Consider the following 19813-nt stretch of genomic DNA (forward strand, 5'->3'; position numbering starts at 1 on the left):
TGATGATGTGCTCTCTCTAGCAATATCGGCTGCGCCCTAGCCACCATCACGCAGATTCTGCGTCGCCGTAGGTGACTTTTAAGAAGATCATGCAGGGCTACCTAATCCCTGGTGATGATGTGTTCTGTCTAGCAATATCGGCTGCGCCCTAGCCACCATCACGCAGAGTCTGCGGGTCCCTGCAGAAGACCTGTGAAGGGCATAAGAAGAGGACATGGCAACACATCTGTGATTCATCACCACTGCGTATAGTAAACATCTCTTTGTAGGCCTCACAAATTTGGAAAAATATCTAAAGGATGGTGCCAGAGAAGGAGGTATTCTTTTTCTAGGTTGGAAGTTCGTCTGTGAGGTTGAATTTGCTTAGATCCTCATGCAGCACGCAATATAGGGCTACTGTGCTCACCTGCCCGGCAGAATTCATCCACTTCCTGGTGGACCATGTCCTTGACCCGGCTGCTGTAGGCCAGCCTGGAGTCTTGATCATACGCCTTCAGAGTCTCGCTGGAGCTGTAGGACTTCTGAGGCACCTTGCTGTCATCGCTGTCTGCCGAGGAGCTGGTGTAGCGGCGCTCTGTGTCGCGCCGCCGTGTCAAGGACCGGTACGGCTTCCTCTCCTTCACATCCATGGCCCTCTAGTCTGTGCCTTCCACATTAAAAAACAAAGACGGTGTCCACGGTAAACAGATGTAAATAACCTGCAGGGGAAAAAGAAAAAGCGATCTTGAGTGGAGCAGAGAGTAATTACTGTGCTTTTATCCCATTACCACAGCGCAGATCAATGTGCTGCGGAGCTCTCATGGGCACCAGGATCCTCATCTGCTGCCTCCATTTCAGAGCCTACGACACAGGGATGCACACCCCACGCATCCTCTGAACTGTCTCGTGCGGCTTTTAATACGTGCCCTGGTTTCCACGCATTGAGCCGCGCAGGCTGCTAAGCAAGCCAGGACTCAGCAGCATTGCTTGTCTCGTCCCCTTCCCTTTCCACCCACCACACATAATTCTGTGCCAATTCCCTGAATCACATCTCGCTTTTAGCTTGCATTAATCATGCTATCCCAGTGTCATTTTCCTTGAATAACCATAAATATTACATGCGTCTTATCTTTTCTAAAAGCTGAGCAAACACTTGTACAAATGTGGGTTATGGAAGCTGAAACATGTAGGAGTCTGTATGCACACATCATCAGAGCATGTCACGGCAGAGCATCAAAACCATTGCCTTTCATCTTCTCTGTAAACAAAGGGCTTGTGGGTAAATCAAAATGGCGTTTCATGCCATCTCTGCAGTTTAAAGAAAGAGTAAGGGGTTAATTCATATGCAACTCTATGGTGGTGGCCCGAAACGCTGCTAATATTGCTATTAATATTGCTCTCAGGGGCTACTGTATTATGGACAGTGGACACTTCATAGCAAGAAATATTTGTCCCTAATGTTAGGATCAAGGACGTATACAGGTGGTTATGTTGCTTAGTGCTTCCTCGCGTTTGGAAGCCATACATATATCAAGGTTCAACCATCCCCAGTAGTAAAGGGAAACCGGAATTAAGGGCCACGTGTACAAACCTCAGGGTTTGCGACTCACAAAACCTGATGTACAACAGTGTCTCAGACACTGTTTGCGATTCGCAAATGGGTCGCAAGGGATCTGCCTCATCAATATTCATGAGGCAGGTCACAATTTGCGATCCATTTGGGAATGGCCGTACTCACAATGAGGGTGGCCTGCTGGAATCAGCAGACTATCATGTCTGTGACTGCTTTTTAAATAAAACAGATTTGTTTTTTAAATGCAGCCCGTTTTCCTTAAAGGAAAATGGGATGCATTACAAAAAAAAAATGAAAAGTTTCCTTTTAATTTTTTCAAAGTAGGCAGTGGTCTGTGGGACCACTGCCTGATCTGAAAAAATGTTGGCGCCTCCATTCACAAAGGGGGAAGGGATCCCTTTGGGGACCCCGTACCATTTGCAAATGGGCTATCACCAATTTGAAACTGGTGGCAACTGTAATTGTTTGCGACTGCATTCCCGGTCGCACAACAATCATACATCCCCCTGCGAGTCCCTATTAGTAAGGGACGCCCTTGGCACGCCACTTTCTAATAGCGAGTAATAGGTTAATGAATCGCAAAATAGGGTTTTGTCCATAGACAAATGCTTTTTTGGGGGTCACAAACGGCGTGATTCGCAGAAAAAGCTACGTACGTGTGACCTTTAGTGATTTCTCTTATTTGTTTGCTTTGTGTAGTGCTAATGTTGCAAATGGGTTGCTTTGGTGCTCTGTACAAGGTAGCAGGGTAGTTTCACAGGAAGGCGGACTCATTAAAAGCAGTTCAGGAGTGGCCAGTTATGACGAGTAAATTATGAACGATCAATTATGAGCTGACATTTATATTTAAATACTTAACTGAGGGCCATCCAGTCCACACATAAACACAAAGCAGACACGGAATGCTGACGTAATTCAATGTAAACTTCACCGCAGTAGAGTCTATTTGGTCTCCAGCTTTGTGTACGCTTGTACACTTCCACTTCCCACTGCATACGGACAAGGCCTTTTGGAAACAACGTTATTGATTTTGCCAGGGTACGTCACCGATTTTGATGCTCACAGAGGTCCCAATCCCAAGGTTGCTGCTACATTCCCAGTAGACACCCTTATTTCTGCAGGGATCAGAACTCCAAAAACTGCCAAGTTTTCGGGCATTGGAATTACCGGTTGCGTCAAGCCTGGCAATAGCACAATTTTTCGCCAGACCAATTTCAGCAGGTCAAACCGCAGAAATGTATTGGGGGTAAAAATTCCCTTGTGAGACCCTTGGAATCCAGAGCAGTAGGCACCAAATCCCATCTGTCATGTCCCCATTGTGCGTTAAGTTGGCATGGGTGGTATTTACTGGACCTGATACATGCCACACCCACTGCATTGTTATTTGACAGGCTCTGTAAATGGTCCAACCCCTTCCGGGTCACTCACACTATGGGTCATAGAGGCGAGCTTAGCATCGACCAAGCAAGTCGGTCATAATACATATGACCACGACCCTGGTGCCGTCTAGTTAGTGTTGAGACCATCCCTGCTGCCGCACTGCTTAAAACAACAGAGAAACAAAGCATCCCTAGCAGGTGCATAACACCTTGACTGACTCTGTCAGGAAACAGACTATTTACCTGATTACCTCAGTTTTATTTTCAGAGGCAGCTTTCCTCCATTAAACATTCATGTTGGTTGGGCTTCAGAAATGTGATCTCAAAACGGTGTGTAAGGGCTGAAATAAATGCCGTAGAACTTTTTCATTTCTCTACTCCACAAACATGCTAAAACATACCTATAAGTGAGTGCAACAGATTCTGAATGATGGTTCTGGAACATTTGCAGAGGAATGTTGAGTTATCATGGTAAAAGGTTCTCTAAATGAGGCCTATTCTTTTCCAAGTAATGTTTATCCCTCTACCAGATTTCAAGAATATAGTTCAATCCATGGTGCTTTCCAGACTAGGCTATGGCATTGCCACACTAATTGGTACAATGAAATCCCATCTGGCCTTGCTCAATGCAACCCTCAACGTAGCAGCTAGACTGCCAACTGGTATGAGCCACTTCTATCACATTCCTCCCTCTCTTGTATCTCTCCAATGGCTTCCCATAGAAGCCAGAAGCATGCTATAGGTATCTTGTATGACGTACAAGACAGTGTAGTTCGGTACTCATAAGTACCTAGCACACAATCCCACCATATCAGGAGGAAACCGCTCCCTACGCAGCACCAGCTCCCTGCTACTGGAACCTCTGAGATTCAAGAAAAGCAACACCTAATTTCGAATGAAGTTCAACATTTTGGGGGCTCCTTTTCTCCAGGAACCCCCAGAATATTGAACTTCATTCCAAAGGAAATTTGCACCAACTCTTTGGTTGACATTTTCAAAAAGGAGGTCGAAACTATTTTGATGAACAGGTTCCTTCCACCGTAAACCTCCTTACCCTATGAGACCATCCCGGCTGACGAATCACCTGGACCCAAAACAGAAACTCTTCCCACTTTTACCACTGTACCCTATGAAATAACATACAGCTGAGCCCACGGATACCCGAAAACAGATGAACATATTCCTCTATGGCAGCCTCCAAGCCCCATGAGACTATCAGAACTGGTCAGTCACCGGGATTCCTAGGAGTCACGAGAAAATTACAGGGAGACCTTCCATGCAAGATATGGGACACGCCCTTCCCCACAGAAAATTGTGCTGTAACCTATGTCCCAATCAGTGTCACACTGTCTGCAGTTCAGCATATGACTTACAAACCCCTTGTATCATACTACTATTAGGTTAACCACTTTGACAATCTTGTACAGTGCTCTGACACATTTGGGTCATGTCTATGTAGTAAATATAAACCATGATATGAATAGCAACATACATGGTGCATCTAATTTTGTGACGACATCACTCCCAACCTGCAATCATCCAACAATGACATTACCATTCTACTGCAATATTTATTACGGTAAAGTTGTGATGTCACACTGCTTGTTGCCAAAGCTGACGGCATCCGCAGCAGCTCCCTGAGTAGGATACAAGGCTCTACTGGAACAATAACTTGTCTTTACATAGTACCTCATGCCACACTTCTGCTCTTCTCACATATTGTACATAACAAGTGTGACTATTACCCAGCTTAATGGTAGTCAAATTCCTGACCTTGGAAAGATTGAAGACTGACTAGCCCTTGCTGGGATTTGTAGTTGTGAGCTGCAAATCTCTGCATATATCAGTAGTGACCACATATCTCAGCAGTGAGTGACTATGTTGCTCACTGAGCCATCCTGCTGTTGTGTCATTTCCTGAGACACTGTTGCTTATAATGCACTACCTGTATAAAAACACACATAATAGAGTCTGGTGGCGTCTCACTACTTATTTAGAAAACTGCATTTCTACTCTACCGTAATAACTTATTACAGTTAAATTGTTTTGTCATTATGCCTGTTGCCAAAGTCAGCAGACAAAGTGAAAGGCAGGTCCCTGAGCACAAGGGATCACTGGCTCTTCATCTATGTGTCTTCTTAACTATTCGCCCTGGAAATGCATTTTTATTAGCGGATAAGGGGCCATTTATGGTGCATTGCTTATATACTGTACATCTGGAGTTCATTATGGAAACTCAAGAATCTGCCTGCAGGTGACCCCACATTCTCCCCTACAGTCGTTTGTCAGTGTGTCTTACATAAAACTTCGTAACCCCCTGTGCTTGATCAAATTTCAAATTGTACATTGGCTTTTTTCGCAATCCTGATCCTAAATGTTTTTTTACATATCATAAGAAGGAGAAATGTAGCAAGAATTTAAGGAATATTTCAAGGAGACTGTGGTTTGTGTGACTGTGTGCTGTAAGGAATATTATATGGAACAAAGTATCCTCTCATTTAAATAAAAAAGATGTTTGCGATTTGGTATTAGGAAGGGGCGTGTTTAGGGCATCCCTTCCTAATACATAGTTGCAGTGGTATGCATTAATTTTTGTGACTGAAATGTGGGCTCAAAACATTCGCATTTTACCACCAACTTCAAGTTGGTGGTAACCCATGTACAAATCAGAAGGGGTCCCCAAGAGATCTCTTCCCCTTTGAAAATGGTTGTAAATATATTTTTTAAGATCTCTTAAAAAATTTAAAGGAAACTTCATTTTTCTTTTTGAAATGCATCCCATTTTCCTTTACAGAAAAAAAGCTGTATTAAAAAAAAGACTTATTTTATTGAAATGGAATAACAGACATGGTGGTCAGCTGACCCGAGCATCCCTGTGATGTTTGCAATTCCCAATGGGTCGCAAACCAAGACCCTACCTCATTATTATTCCTGTGGTAGGTCTATTTGTAACCCACTGGGAATCACAAAATGTGTAAAACACACATTTGTACATTGGTGTTGGGATTACCAAATAGCAATTTGCAAACATTTGCTATTTGGTAACTGCAAACACAAATGTTAGTACATGTGACCCAAATGCAGTCCTATAGCATTGGAACTACTCACAACTTGCAACACCATTATAGGATACAGGTATTTATGCCATTTGCTGCTAAAATACCTGTAAACTGGAGCATTTTATTATTTGAATTGCAAATGTTAACAACATTTTGGTGGATATGTTTTGATGTATTCAGGGATGAGCAGAAATTTTGAATTTGTTGGATCAAGCCGTTGACATTCTACCCTTTGAATGGCTGAGCCCAGTTTGTAGTTTTGCTCACATGTCGTATTTTCCAGACATTTAGGAATGCATTGGGAGCTTTGAGAGCTTTGATATCCAACATAATACTATTGATCCAGCAAGTTACTGTAGGTTCTTCAAAAATAAGCTTGAATAGCTTTGACCAAATAATTTACACTGGACTGCAAAAACCACGTTAGTGCATTTGGAATTTCTGACCAGATTATTTTCTATCAGGCAACTAAGGTCACATTTTTTGTTTGTTAATTTCCTTAGCCAATTAGCAACTGACTCAAATCTAGATTTTTGATGAAAATTTGTTTGGAATAAGACCTACATCAGTTTGCTCAATACAAAAGTCACCGATTTTGTTGACGTCTTTGTCTAAAATGAGCCAGAATTTTCAATACAATTCAAACGTGGGTTGCTTGACAAAGCACTGTAGCTTTTCAGAAAGCTCTTTGTAACTTTAACGATTGTACATGGCATGGAGCCATTCAATTGTATAACCTCACTCTTGTCACAGTAGAGATTAAAACTCGCTTTTGTAAAATAACAATTGTAAGTTTTACCCCTCTGCATTTTTTGTGAAAATAAATATATGGTTATTTGTATTATTATTTTTTTTAAATGTTTAAGATGCACACCATGACAAAATGGTTCACTTTGGGATTTATAGAAAGGACGTAGCACAATAAAATCTTAAATACAAAAGTATCTACAACAAAACTGTATAAACAGTGTACCCCACCAAACAGAGAAAAAGTATCCTGAAAAAAAAGACAAAATAAAAATAAATGACACGCCATTTAATCTAATAACTTAATAGTAGCGGAGTGGAAGAGGAAAGGGATGAATTTGCCCCAAGACTACTAAGTACATTATGTGTCAGGGATTTTACCCAGTGGAGTAAGCACAGCCATGGTGCAGGCCTAAGGCAAGCATGATGGATGACTGAAAGGTAAGGGATTAACTGAAGTCTGACAGTAGCTGGCTAGTAGCATCGCATGGGGTAGGATCTCATTGAAGAAGACGTTGTCGCTAAACTTTGTTACTACGGAGTGTACTGTCAGAAGCATCATTCCGCATAACTTTACTACTGCATAGGTGGTCAACCAAAACAACAATATCTCTCAGAGCAGCATGCGACGATAGGTGTAGGTAGGTAGAGGATGCGCAAACAACAGTCTGAGCATAGTCGCATTTAAACACCCATGAAGATATTTTGACAGTGAAGGGTTTGATGGATCCTACTGAAAGCCACGAGATGTCTATAAAGGTAGACTCTGGGGACTTTATCGCATTTCTTTGATGCCTCGTGACTTGAGAGTGCCAACGCGGCTCACAGTAGTTGCTGTGCGGTGTAACCTTTACACGTAACAGGAGTTTTCCCTTAGACAATCCAGGTTGATTCCAGGTGAGTCTTTGAAATTGTCTCTAAATTCATTAATATGCCTTACCAAAAAAATAATTTATGTTGGTATTTTGATTTATCTGTTAACACCCTTTATGGAATTATGAGACTGGCTGAGCCAATCAGAGGAGTGCTGCTCTTGTCTGCCTTTAATACCCTGCCCTGTTGGTCTGCCTGTGTCTCGCGAGAATAGGGGGCCGGATAGTAATAACCGTTTTGTCCACCTGCTGTTCAACGTTAATGCTGTTAAGTACCTTTTCGTCATTTTGAAGGGTGGGAATTGGCAGTTAGCCTTCGCTGCAGAGGGAATTAACTGTTGTTAATGCACTGAGCAGTGGGCAATAAGGCTTAAGAAGAATGCCTATCTGAGATTTATTCAAGTCCTCTTTAGTTCAGTGTCCAAAGACAAGTAGTTCACTACCAGAGCTGGTAAAAAAACATTTGTATTTGGTTAAGTGCAATTTTTGCATATGTGTGCTATTCTGGTTGTGTGTAAGGTGCAGGTTGGCAGTCCTGTTTCTAATTTTAAAAAATATGTTTAATGTGTTTCAGACAAAACAAATACAAAGCAATCCCCTCCCCCCCCAACACAGAAGGCATGTGAAGAAGCGTGCATCCATTTACGGACAATGCTATCCTTAAAACTAGGGCCGTACCACTGTTTTCTGTAACCTCACATCAGTCTTCTAACGTTTCTTGAGCCCAAAGGGCTGCGTCCAAGTCCTGAGTCGGGCCTATCCTTTCAACTTGTGAAACCCCTCTTACGAAGTCCCACCCCATCTTCTCTCTCATTTCCATCCATGGGACCTAAATCTTCCCCGAATTTACGGGGAAACCCCTTGCACACTAAATCAATCGCTCTGCCCTCATACATCAGTACATGCCTTCCTCCCATTCCCACCTTCCTCCCATTCCCACCTAGTCTCCCCAGTACTTGAGGAGATCCCTACGGGCAACCACCAGGTTTCTAAAAAGCAGGGCATATCGAGCCAGGGATTGGTTCCCCCAAATGCACAGGGAGATCACCTGAGGCATGAGGTGCACTCCTTATCCCAGTGCCTCCGACAGTTGACCATTCTCAGGAGCTCAGATCTCCGGACATTCCCAAAGTGTGTGGATCAGTGTGCCCCTCATCTGGCAGCCCCGCAGGAAGAGATTGTCAGTCACCCTCCGCATACAGAACGAGTGGGTCTGCTTATATTATGCTCTATGCAGCAATTTCAATTGAATCAGTCAGAACCCTGCCCTGATTGCCACTTCACTCGAGTATCTGCAGGCCTGACTCCAGTCATCATCCTCAAATATGCCCAGGTCCCTCTCCCACTTTTCCCTGAGATGCTCAATCGGCGGAAGACTGTTATTCAGTTAAGTGCAGTAAATTTGGGATACTGTGTGGTTTGGCACTGGGCACCCAGCACTCTATATGCTAACGGGGACTCCTCATCGATGTCATCTCGGAGGACCCCACATTTACCCAGGATATGCCTCATCTGGTGGTATCATAAGACCTGACTATCCGTCAGTTCATAATCTGTCTACAAATCGGCAACTGAAATCACCATCCTCCCTTCCCAGATATCCCCTGGCTTAAAGATGCTCAACAAGTCCCATTTTCTATGGCCCTCGACTTTACGCAGCCTGCTCAGAAGGTCCGAGTCCCACATGGGCCTCCAATGTCAACTTCTCTCACCATATCAACCCTGCTTTTCCATACTGATACCAGAGTGGTGGCAGACTAGGATGGGGGTAACCCTCTCCCTCAGTAGTTTCCGCAGGTAGTTTTCCGGGGTTATAGCAGCCCTGTCCACCTGCAAGGATGGCTCCCACTGGGCTGAGCAGGCCCAGTCATTAACCACCAAAAGCTGCGTCTCCCAATAATAGAGGCGGAAATTTGGAAGAGCAACACCCCCGTCCACCTGGCATCTAGTCAGGAGTGGAAAGCAATCCTGGGAACCCCACCATCCCACAAGACCTTTGTGGTCTTGTTCACATCCGAAAAAAAAATTCCGGGATCGGGAACGGGGTGTTCTGCAACAAGCAGAGAAATTTAGGTAGATAAATCATATTATAAAGGGCCATCTGCCCCAGCAGGGACAGGGGGAGTTTCCTCCACCTCTACACATCATAACGGGTAGGACTCGAGAACCTTCAATAGGTTCTCTTCAATAAACACATCGTGGTCCCAGGTCACAAAAATACCTAGGTACCGAAACCCCTGAGTCACCCACTGAAACAAGTAGTCTTGCTTTTGATCTGAATCTACCTTCCCTATGGGGAACACCACTGATTTGTGCCAGTTGATACAGAGCCCAGCATATGAGCCAAAGATGTCAAGAATACACAAGACTTGGTATGGAAGCTGGTGGGTCTTCCAGACATAGGAGAATGTCATCAGCATATAATGAGATGACATCTTCCCACTCCTTGGCCCAGTGGAGAACCCTGATCTCTGCATCCATACGTATTCAGGCTGCCAGAGGCTCCAAGTCTATCACAAACAGTAATGACAACAATGGACACTTGTGTCTGGTGCCCGAGACAGCCCAAATCTGCCAGACAGCACCTCATTCACATTGACTCTCGCTACAGGATCCGCATACGACAGCTTTACCTAGGAGAGGAAGTATGGCCCAAAGCCCATGCTATCGATCACTGCCATCTTGTAAGGCCACTCCAAAGAGTCAAAGGCCTCCTCGGCATCCAGGGTCAGACGGACCCCCGGTTCCTCAATCCTAGAACTATGCGCCAGACATCCCATTTGTTTCCGCAGATTGTGTTGTGTGCCCCTGTAAGGCATGTGTGCAGACTGATCCTGGGAGACCAGATAGTCCACCACTTGCTTGAGGTGGTTTGCCATAATTTTTGCCAGAACATTTGTCTCACCGTATTCAGGGAGATGGGCCTGTTGGAGGCACAGTCATCTTTAGGTTTTCCTGCCTTCTGTATCAGGACAATCATTGCCCCTCTGAGGTCTGATGGTAAACTACCCTGATCCCTTGTCCTGGAGAACATTTTAAGTAGTGGCCCCATCACACTGGATTTGATACATCTGAAGAATTCTAACGGAAAACCATTGGGGCTGGGAGTCTTGTCACTGGGAAACTGGGATACTGCCTCCCCCACTTCCCTCTCGGTGGCTACTTTCTCCAGCAGTTCTCTCTGGTGAGGGCAGAGCCGGGGGGTGGAAGATGGAAGGCTGGCAATAAAGTCAACCAGATCGCACCAGTCAGCTATTGTTCATCCCTAATATAGCCTCTCCAGATAATCAGCAAACGCATGTGCAATTTCCAAAGGGTTCTCATTCATCCCGACCCCCTTGACCTAATGCCCTGTACCCAGACTTTAACCCTGCATGTCCGCTGTCACAGGGGTCGCTACAGGCATATCTCCTACGTCCCCGCTCCACTGGGAACCCTCAGATTGTGCCTCTGAGCTCTTCGTAGTCTGCACCAGTGCCACTCATCTGCTGCTCGTGAGCAAAGGGTAATCTCGTTGCAGTTCAGCCACCACCTTCGCCTTCTCACTCTCTGCTTGGTCTTTCGTTGGGGCAGCTTTCGACCTGTGACGTGGCCCTTACTGTGATTTAGGTTGTTGATAATCATCTTGCCCCTGGGAGTCCGGTGCATCTGGCATTGCATAACTCCTGCTCTCCAGCCATGTCCATGCCTCACTAGCCATGTTAAGGAAGTAAAAATGGCCCTGATCAGTCACCCTCAGTATGGCGGGGAAAGTGAGTGTGTACTTCACACTTAAGGTGCACAGTCGTCTTATCATGGCCAGGAACATCTATCTCTGGCGTTGGACTGTTTGAGTGTAATTCAGGTAGATACTGACCATCCCTCTACCTGTCATGGTCCAAGTGTACATGCATGCTACACGATGTCATCCCTGTCTTGCAAATTTAGGAGTCTGACCACCAATGCCCTTGGGGGAGGGCTTCTGGCCGCGGCGGGTTGCCCGTTACCCTATGGGCTTTTTCTATCATAAAGAACTTGGAGGCCTTGTCCTCCATGACCACATTCAGCAACCAGTCCTCCATGTATAGTTCCCCGCTGGGGCCATTCTGGCAAGCCCACCATATGCACATCATTGTGGCGGGGTGACCGACAGCGTCCTCCACTCTCTCCTGCAGACACTGCATTGATTGTCAAAGGGACTGTATTTTTTGCTCATGGTCCTAAGTGATTGGCTGCAGTAGGGCTACCGCAGACTTTGTTTCCTCCACACTGCCGACTAACTTTTTGTGATCTGCCCCAAAAAGCCCCAGATTCAAGGCACTAATGCACTGCATCTATTTTGTTCTCCAGCGCTGCCTTGGTGTCCCCAGTGGCCGCCAATATTGCCCCTGTATGTGACTCCAGCCCAGAGCCTGACACAGGCTGATCAGCGTCCAGCCGGCATCTCCAGGTCTGATACTCCGTCAGTTTTGAGCCCAGGGGCCACCAGACACTGGGATCCAGTGCTCCCCATAAGACCCAGTCATGTGCCATCCCTGCCCCCCACCAACACAAGTCCGACTCCGACTCCTCCGCCCTCCCAAGAGAGCACCTGGGCCGCCATACCAGACAGCCCCCGTGAGGCAGCTACATCTGACTTACTCGGCATGCGGCAACACCGTCACCACCACACTGCGTCTCCATAGCCACACCTTGTGCCGTTGTGCGAGAGGGGGCAGCTTCTGGCTCCCAGTACTAGGCCTCTGCCCCGTGCCCACTTGCCAAGGCCCATCCACAACTCAGGGCCCCCTGCAGTACAAGCGGGCGGGAGGGGGGGTATTGAGGCACAACGTCACTCCAAGGCACCAACTGGCCCTCAACCTTCCTGGCCACAGATCACGTCCCCACTGGTGGTCAGCGGGGCTGCCGCTGCGAACTCCTTCAGGGCAGACCCCCCAGATGAGCAGGAATGTTCCACTGATGGCACCAAGCCGTTGCCACCGTTTCAGCCAAGGAACGCCCCTACCCTTACCCCTCCCACCCCCCCCCCCCCCCGTTTCAGCCAAGGAACGCCCCTACCCCCCCCCCCCCCCCCCCCTGCACGGTCCTGGGTCCAAGTAGTGTTGCAGGCGCCGACTGCATCCCTGGTCCTTTCTCTTCGCCCTTGAGCTGAGGTCTCTCATCACTGGCGCGCAGCCCTATCTCGGAGCTGGTGCCATTTTGTACTTCTGACGCTGCCGGGATCCCGTTCCGCTCCTCCCGGGCTCTAACTGGGCACGTCGGGCCCCTCACTAGTGTTACCCCCGATGTAGGGGTCTCAGGCCGTGGTGGACTCCTGTCCCCCCGGCGCAAAGCTTCAGCAGCTCACGACATACTCGGCAGACCACGCCCTCCTGTTTCAACTTTGTATTTCTATATTAGACAAAAGAGTTTTGCAAATGAATGCACTAGCAGCAGATGAAATAAGTACAACATTAGTCCATGCTTAAAAGCAGCAGTGTAATGCCCACAAAAAACATAAAACGCTTTTGCAAACATTGCAAAACTCAGCAACAACTACTAATCCTGGCCTATCTCCATCTGAGGCCCATGAAAATGATACGAACAAGAGCTGCTATGGATTCGCTAATCCCGCCGGGACGCCAGAGTCATATAAATACATTACATTCCAATAACATTTTATCGACAGAAATCACATCCCAGATGAGACATGAAAACTAACAACCATACAACATTGAGGAAACCTATTAAAATTGTATAATAGGTTTATAGGGGAGAGGAGGGCCTGAGACGCCTCAGTTATACATTGTGGATGTGTGATGGGCAGAGGCAGTCTGAGCTGCCATGGCACCTCTTGTTATTTATTTCTAGGCAGTGCCATCTTCCGTTTACTCCAAAGATTCTTGAACTATTGATGACCTAGTATGGTTGTAAGCGAGCAGTAGCCTTTACTCGCTGCCTATTTCACCTTCACTTCTATTGCCATGCCTCATAATTTTTTTGTAATTGTTTATTTGTGGTTTCACTCTTTTGCATCCCCCTATGTGATCTTTCGCTGGATTAGGATGTGCAAAGGTAGGTCATCCATCCATTAGCATGACAATGCAGAAGGGAGAAACCATTAAAGCTCCTAAATTTACTAATTTGAAATAAGGAGCCCGAGTGAAGACACAATGTCACAACTTTAGAGCACCATTTGCAAATGTTGCTGCCAGGCTATGGGAGGCGCACCGTGTAAGGCAGGCTTGCCGTCAGGCCTGGCCAACATGCAGATCCCCTTTTCACAAAGCGGGTGGCACGAGAGTGCTCAAGAGCTCCACGCCCACACTCTCCAAGTAGCTACTCATTAGATGCACCCTGTGTTTAGTTATGCATTGGGTTCTAGGCTGGGGACATGCTCAGGTCAGCAGCCCAGGCCCCTACACTCATGTGGGATATGACGTCGCTCTTTAGGAGGTGGGTTCTGAAGGTTCTATCCTATGAAGTACTTGTAATTGTATTTATATAGCACTTACTACCCCTGATGAAGCATTGAAGAGCAGTACAGTGAGCAGCACGCTACACCGGAACCTAAGGTTAGTGGTTAATTCAGTGGTTACTGTCGATTATTTTGATTAGTTATGTGTGCTCAACAAATAAATGTGTGTTTACTCCAGTTACCGTGTGACGTTTTATATTAATACCACTTAGGTGTGATCATTAGTGGGTTTTAGGTGGTTTCAGGTGAATGGCTGGTCAGATAGATAGGCTGGCGGAGACAAGATAGAGTTAGGTTGCAGGGAGAGGGTTTTAAAGAAGGAGAGGTTGTAACCTATGAATGAGGTGTCAACCAATTGAAGAATTACAGTAAGAAGGATTACATTCCTCTTCAATACTACCCCTCAATGGGGTTGGCTTGAAAAGAATGGACAGAAACACTCATGCACTAGATGGATGACATTGAACTGGGACCCCCTCAGAGTTGCTTCTCTTTTCACACTTGGCCTGAACCTGCTTGGACCAGACCTGTGACAACCAGGATTGATGTAACATTTTATACGTACGGGGCACACACACATATCGATATTGCCTTCTTAATATTTAAGCAGCATTTGGTATTAGACTCTGCAAAACCTTTGTCCCCCACAGATCCTGTTATCTACATGGTATGCATCAGTCATTGATTGTGATGTCACCAATCACTCGGCAAAATGGAACTGACCTGAGTGCGACTAGAAGAGTTTAAAGGGAAAGGTCTTTAAAGATTTCACGCATTTCTGATTGGCTGTTTGAGCTCTCAGTTATAGAGACAGGGAGTTCCACAGGCTGGATGCCAGAACAGCACCTGCCTCTCATATTTGTCTACGTTTCTTGGCTTACTGATATCGGACAGTCTCCAAAAACAATATTAGTGCTTTGCCACTATCAGGGCTTAGCAATAGATTGAATTACACTGTATTACATTTTGTATAACGTTTGGTGTAAGTGCTCAATGCAAGTTATATTATTACTAGTACCAATGTAATTTAGCTTGCATTGTTTAATGTGATTTATGCTACACAGAACCGAGCCTTTGAATGGCACAATTCTCTCCAAAGATCTCTCTTCCAGGATACATCACCCCCTGGACGTCTCTCTTTAATGACACATCACCACCTAGAGATGTCCCTTTCCTGATACATCACCTTCTAAACTCCACTGCACAGGATAACTTTGCTTCCCATTTCACCCAATGCTCTGCCTGCTGGCTGCTGGAACTCACCTGCTGACACCCACTGATATGGGTCCTATATGAAAGATATGTAGGCCTACTGCAACCATTGTTTCTTTCATGTCTGTAATTTGAATGTGTGCTACTTAAGTTCAGTACTTGCATAGATTAGACAACAGGATAATCATAACCACAGACATGCCTTACCCAAATGCTAGACCTCTGAGATCCACACAATGTGGCTTACAAGTTACAAGACGAGCTTCTTTAGAGTGGCCTGAAACTGCGTTCACCATCCTCAAACTCACTGGCAACATGAACACAGTCGAGAACTTAGACTGTGACAAAAAGACCCAAATCAGATGAAAACTTAATATCATACATTGAGGAACTGAGAGAAAGATCAAGAGAAAGACCCACCAGGAACCCCCTTGGAACCACCCGCCACTGCGCCTATCGGCAAGACCCAGAATTGAATGAGTATAACAAAAAAGGGCTAATCATAGGCTTAAAAATGATGATGGTTTAAGAAGCTCACTTGCTAGTGGTCAAACTCACAACTATCAATTGGCTGTTCCAAGCAAGGCCCCAACCGCAGCAAGTAACTACTGAATGCTGCACTACACCTAAACCTCAGAAAATACCATATCATAACAGACCATGAAACAGTTTCATAAGAAGGAAAATCAGACCCTTTGACTTCCAATTTTGTAGAAAGATGCAGCCATATTTGAGGTGCAGTTGGCGTTCCAAACCCGTGGGCGCAGAGCCGTTGAACCTTTTACACCAATGACTGCTATGTCCCTTCCTTCTCCAATGTCTGTATGTCTGTCTCTCCAACCAATCTTACGTCTCTGTGTCCTCCCTCTATCCTCACCTTCATGAACAGAGAGACAGAGAGAGACTGGTTTTAGGATACCATGTTGCAACCTTGTCATTATGTAACACTATCTCCTTCAGAGGGTGGTGTTAAGATTTCAGACTTCCTGGCCAAGCCTTCCTTTAAATCTGTCTCCACCCTGGAGAGTGTAAAGGTGTCTGAACCTCCAATCAAGCTGTCCTGAAACACTGTTCATATGTCAAATTTTGTACCATGATCTTCCTCTAACATTACCTGCTCTAGAACAGCCAAGGCTTCCTGTGCCAATATTGTCTTACAGAGTGAGGGAGTAACATACTGAACTTTGTAGCAAAGCCATGTCACATTGTTTCTCCAATTAAACATTGTTTCCTCCCGGGCACAGTCTTACATGGTTGCATTCCTTCCCCCAATCTTCCTTCACTCCTTTAGTCTGGAGTGTGTGGCATGGATGCCTTTTGATAAATGCCTTCCTTTAACACCATCTTTGTCACAGAATCTCTAGTCAAGCCATCTTTTGAAACTATCACATCCAGACGGTGGTGGAAAATGTTGGACGTTGTTGACAAACCTTGCTATAACCAGTCTCCTGCAGATGGTGGTGCTTTCTAGCCAAGCCTTCCTGTAAGCTTATTACTCATAGAATGCAGTGTCCTGAGACGGTCACTGTTTACACAAAATCATCTGTGGCGGGTACAATCCCTCACTCCTGGCTTCCCGGGGTCTTCGGTACTATGCCATTCAATATACATTATCAATTTACTACCATCCTATTCTTGACTCTCAGACAGTATTCTGTTTGAGAAGTCAAGATTTACTCTGCAATGGGTAATATGCTTGCAACTCAGGTACAATATGACATACCAATCATAGTGACTGTACTAAAAGCCTAACAGATATTACTTAAAAAAATAATAGATCTTCCTTTATGAGTAGTAAAGAAGAACATGTAAAAGTGGGTACAACACACAAAAAGAAGAAGATCTTGTGACCTTTCGGGTCAGACTTCAATTCAAACATGTGTACAGCGCTGAAGAGTGGTGTTAAAATAGGACATTTTGCAGCCAAAATGTATTTTATCTCACTTAGGGTCATATGTACGAACACATTTTCCCATAGACACAGAATGGGCAAAACTGCTTGCTACATCTGGCCCTTAGTATCTCCTCCAGACCATGGTGTTGAAATACCTACAGGGAAGTTTGGTGTGAAAAATTCAAACTTTTCAGCCCACTATTTATTATTATTTTATCCTTCATGGTGAGATATGAAGACTTTGGATTTGCAGCTACGACTGCCTGCAACACATGCTGTTAAGATATTGGGCATTCTAGACTACCCTTCCTGTAGTACTGTTTCTTCTGGCGGCTCGTGTTAAGACAGTGTAACCAGATTTCAGATTTCAAGAATGAAAAGCCGGTGCAGACACAGACATAGGACTAACTGTTGGCCTGGACAAGGGTCGCTGAAGGACTACACTGGAAACATTCAGGGCATCTTTTCTGACTATATGTAAGTATGCATCCACTGGAAAAAAACAAAGGGATGAAGGTTAAAATGAGGTTATGGTTGGCATTGTTATAGCACCTTAGCAAATGTTTGAAAAAAAACCAAATAAATGGACCTAAAACACAGTTAAAGTCCAGCTGTAGTTACATATTTAAACTGAAAAACCAATGAAATTTGCAAATTATGGTTAGGACTTTAGTCCATAACTCACACAACAGCCGTGCAAACCGTAACTCGCACACAAAATGCAATGCTCATGACCTCACTCATAATAATGCAACTTCAATTTTTCAAATATTGTAAATCATCTTACAGGTTACCCTTACCAACCTGAGATAACTATAAATGTAGTACCATTAACCGGTTTAATTATGAGTGTAGTTTAGTTACACTTTGCTTTTATGTGTTGGCATTTAATGGTATGAATATTGTGGGGTCATGAGCACTGCATTTGGTATGCTGGTCTGTTAAGATACCAGTCTTCCTAGGCAAAATTTCCTATACAATTATAACCTCCAGCCTGTGTTGTTCACATCAGACTGCTTAGTACAAAAATGTCATGTAACACTCTCTCCCCCAGAGCTCTGTGTTAATTAAGTTGTCGATCTTTCCACCCCTGCCTCCCTGTGACATGATCACCATCAATGCCTGGTGTTGAGAAGCCGGTCTACCTAGCAAAGCCTCCCTGTGTTAATGTTTAGGCTTTCTTTAACACAGGGCCTGCTTTAGGATTTGTTGGATGGGTAACGCGTCTCAACCATGGCGGAAAACCCTCCCGCCTCTTTACAAGTGCCATATTGTATATTCTACTTGTAACAAAGGAGACAGGACACCCTCCACATCTGTGAGAGTCAACTAAACTAAATCAGGCCCACTATCCTCTCTGGAGCATGATGTTAGACTTCCTAGGAATCCTTTTTGTAGCACGGTCTTCTCCAGCATATGATGTTGTTAAGGTGAGATGTTCTGGTGAAGCAGTTCTGTAACACTAACTCCTTCAGAAGCTAGAGGTAAGACGTCAGCTTTGCAGCCTGGCCTTCATATAACACAATCCCCTTCAGGGTATGATGTTAAGATGTCAGATCTACAACCCAAATCTCCTTGTAACAGCTTCTCTGGAGAGCAATATTTCTATGTCAAACATTCTCCCTGAACTCTCTGTTGACGCAATTGTCTCCAGCGCGTGGTATTAGGGTGGCTAATTTTTTTAGTTAAGACTTTCTGTGACACCCTCTTCTCCACAGTGTGGTGTAGAATGCCACACGTTGTAGCCAAGCTTTTATGCATTACTATCACCTCTAGAGTGCAGTGTTAAGTGGTTGGCTTAGCAGCTAAGCATTTATTTAATGGTATCCCCTATTCAGTCTGATAAAACAATGCTAGGCTTCTTGATCAATCCTTAGTAAGCCTATCCCTAACACAGCATGCTGCTAACTTGTCAGACTTCTTCTAACACAATTTCCTTGAGAATGAGGTGTTAAGGCGTCTTGGCTCCAGTAACCGAATCGCTGCTAGAAGGCAATGTTGAGATTTTGATCTCATTGCCCAAGTCATCCCATGACACTACCAGCACCAGAACAAAGAGTTTTTGTTTACAAGAAATAGTCTCCTGTAACACTATCAAATCAACAATGTGCAGTTAAGACGTATAGTTTTCTATTCAAGGTTTCTTATGACACTATAACCTTTTCATCTAGTAGCCTCTAAAGTTTACTACAAGGCAATATCTCCAGAGTGGATAGGCTTTCAGATGTCAGGCCAAAAAAGCAAGCATTTGCATAGTGCTCTTATCCCCAGATCACACGTGTGTGATTTCAGATATTCTATATTTCCGGTGGTATTAACACGTCACGCATTCTAGCCAAGCCTTCCAATGATACATTCTTCTCTAGGGCATGAGACACTATGTTGAATAGAGTAGCCAAGAGTTACTGTAACAAACTCCGCTCCAGAGTGTGGTGTTAATAAGACAGAAATTCCAGAAAAAACTTTCCTGTACTTCCATCAAGTCCAGAGAAGGGGTTGAGGTGTCAGCTTTGCAACCAGCCCATCCTACACCCTTATCTCCTCTACACTACACTGGTAACATGCCAGGCTATCTAGCAAAGACACTGGTAATGTAAGCTGCTTTACACTGTAGTGATACTCAAGCCGTCTTGTGACACTACCTCCGAGAGAGTGCAATGCG

General features: G+C 44.9%; 1 protein-coding gene across 3 annotated transcripts in view; it reads right to left on the reverse strand.

Moving 5' to 3' along the window:
- The window catches only part of TENM4 (teneurin transmembrane protein 4), a 1476030-nt gene that overhangs the window by 683146 nt on the left and 773071 nt on the right, over positions 1–19813 (reverse strand). For all 3 annotated transcript variants that reach the window (XM_069203936.1, XM_069203935.1, XM_069203934.1), the window contains one exon: positions 407–698. In XM_069203936.1, coding sequence (XP_069060037.1) covers positions 407–629 — 223 coding nt within the window. In that variant the 5' untranslated portion in view covers positions 630–698. The remainder of the gene's footprint in view (positions 1–406; positions 699–19813) is intronic.

The sequence above is a fragment of the Pleurodeles waltl genome, chromosome 8 (assembly GCF_031143425.1).
Source record: "Pleurodeles waltl isolate 20211129_DDA chromosome 8, aPleWal1.hap1.20221129, whole genome shotgun sequence".
NCBI classification, from domain to species: domain Eukaryota; kingdom Metazoa; phylum Chordata; class Amphibia; order Caudata; family Salamandridae; genus Pleurodeles; species Pleurodeles waltl.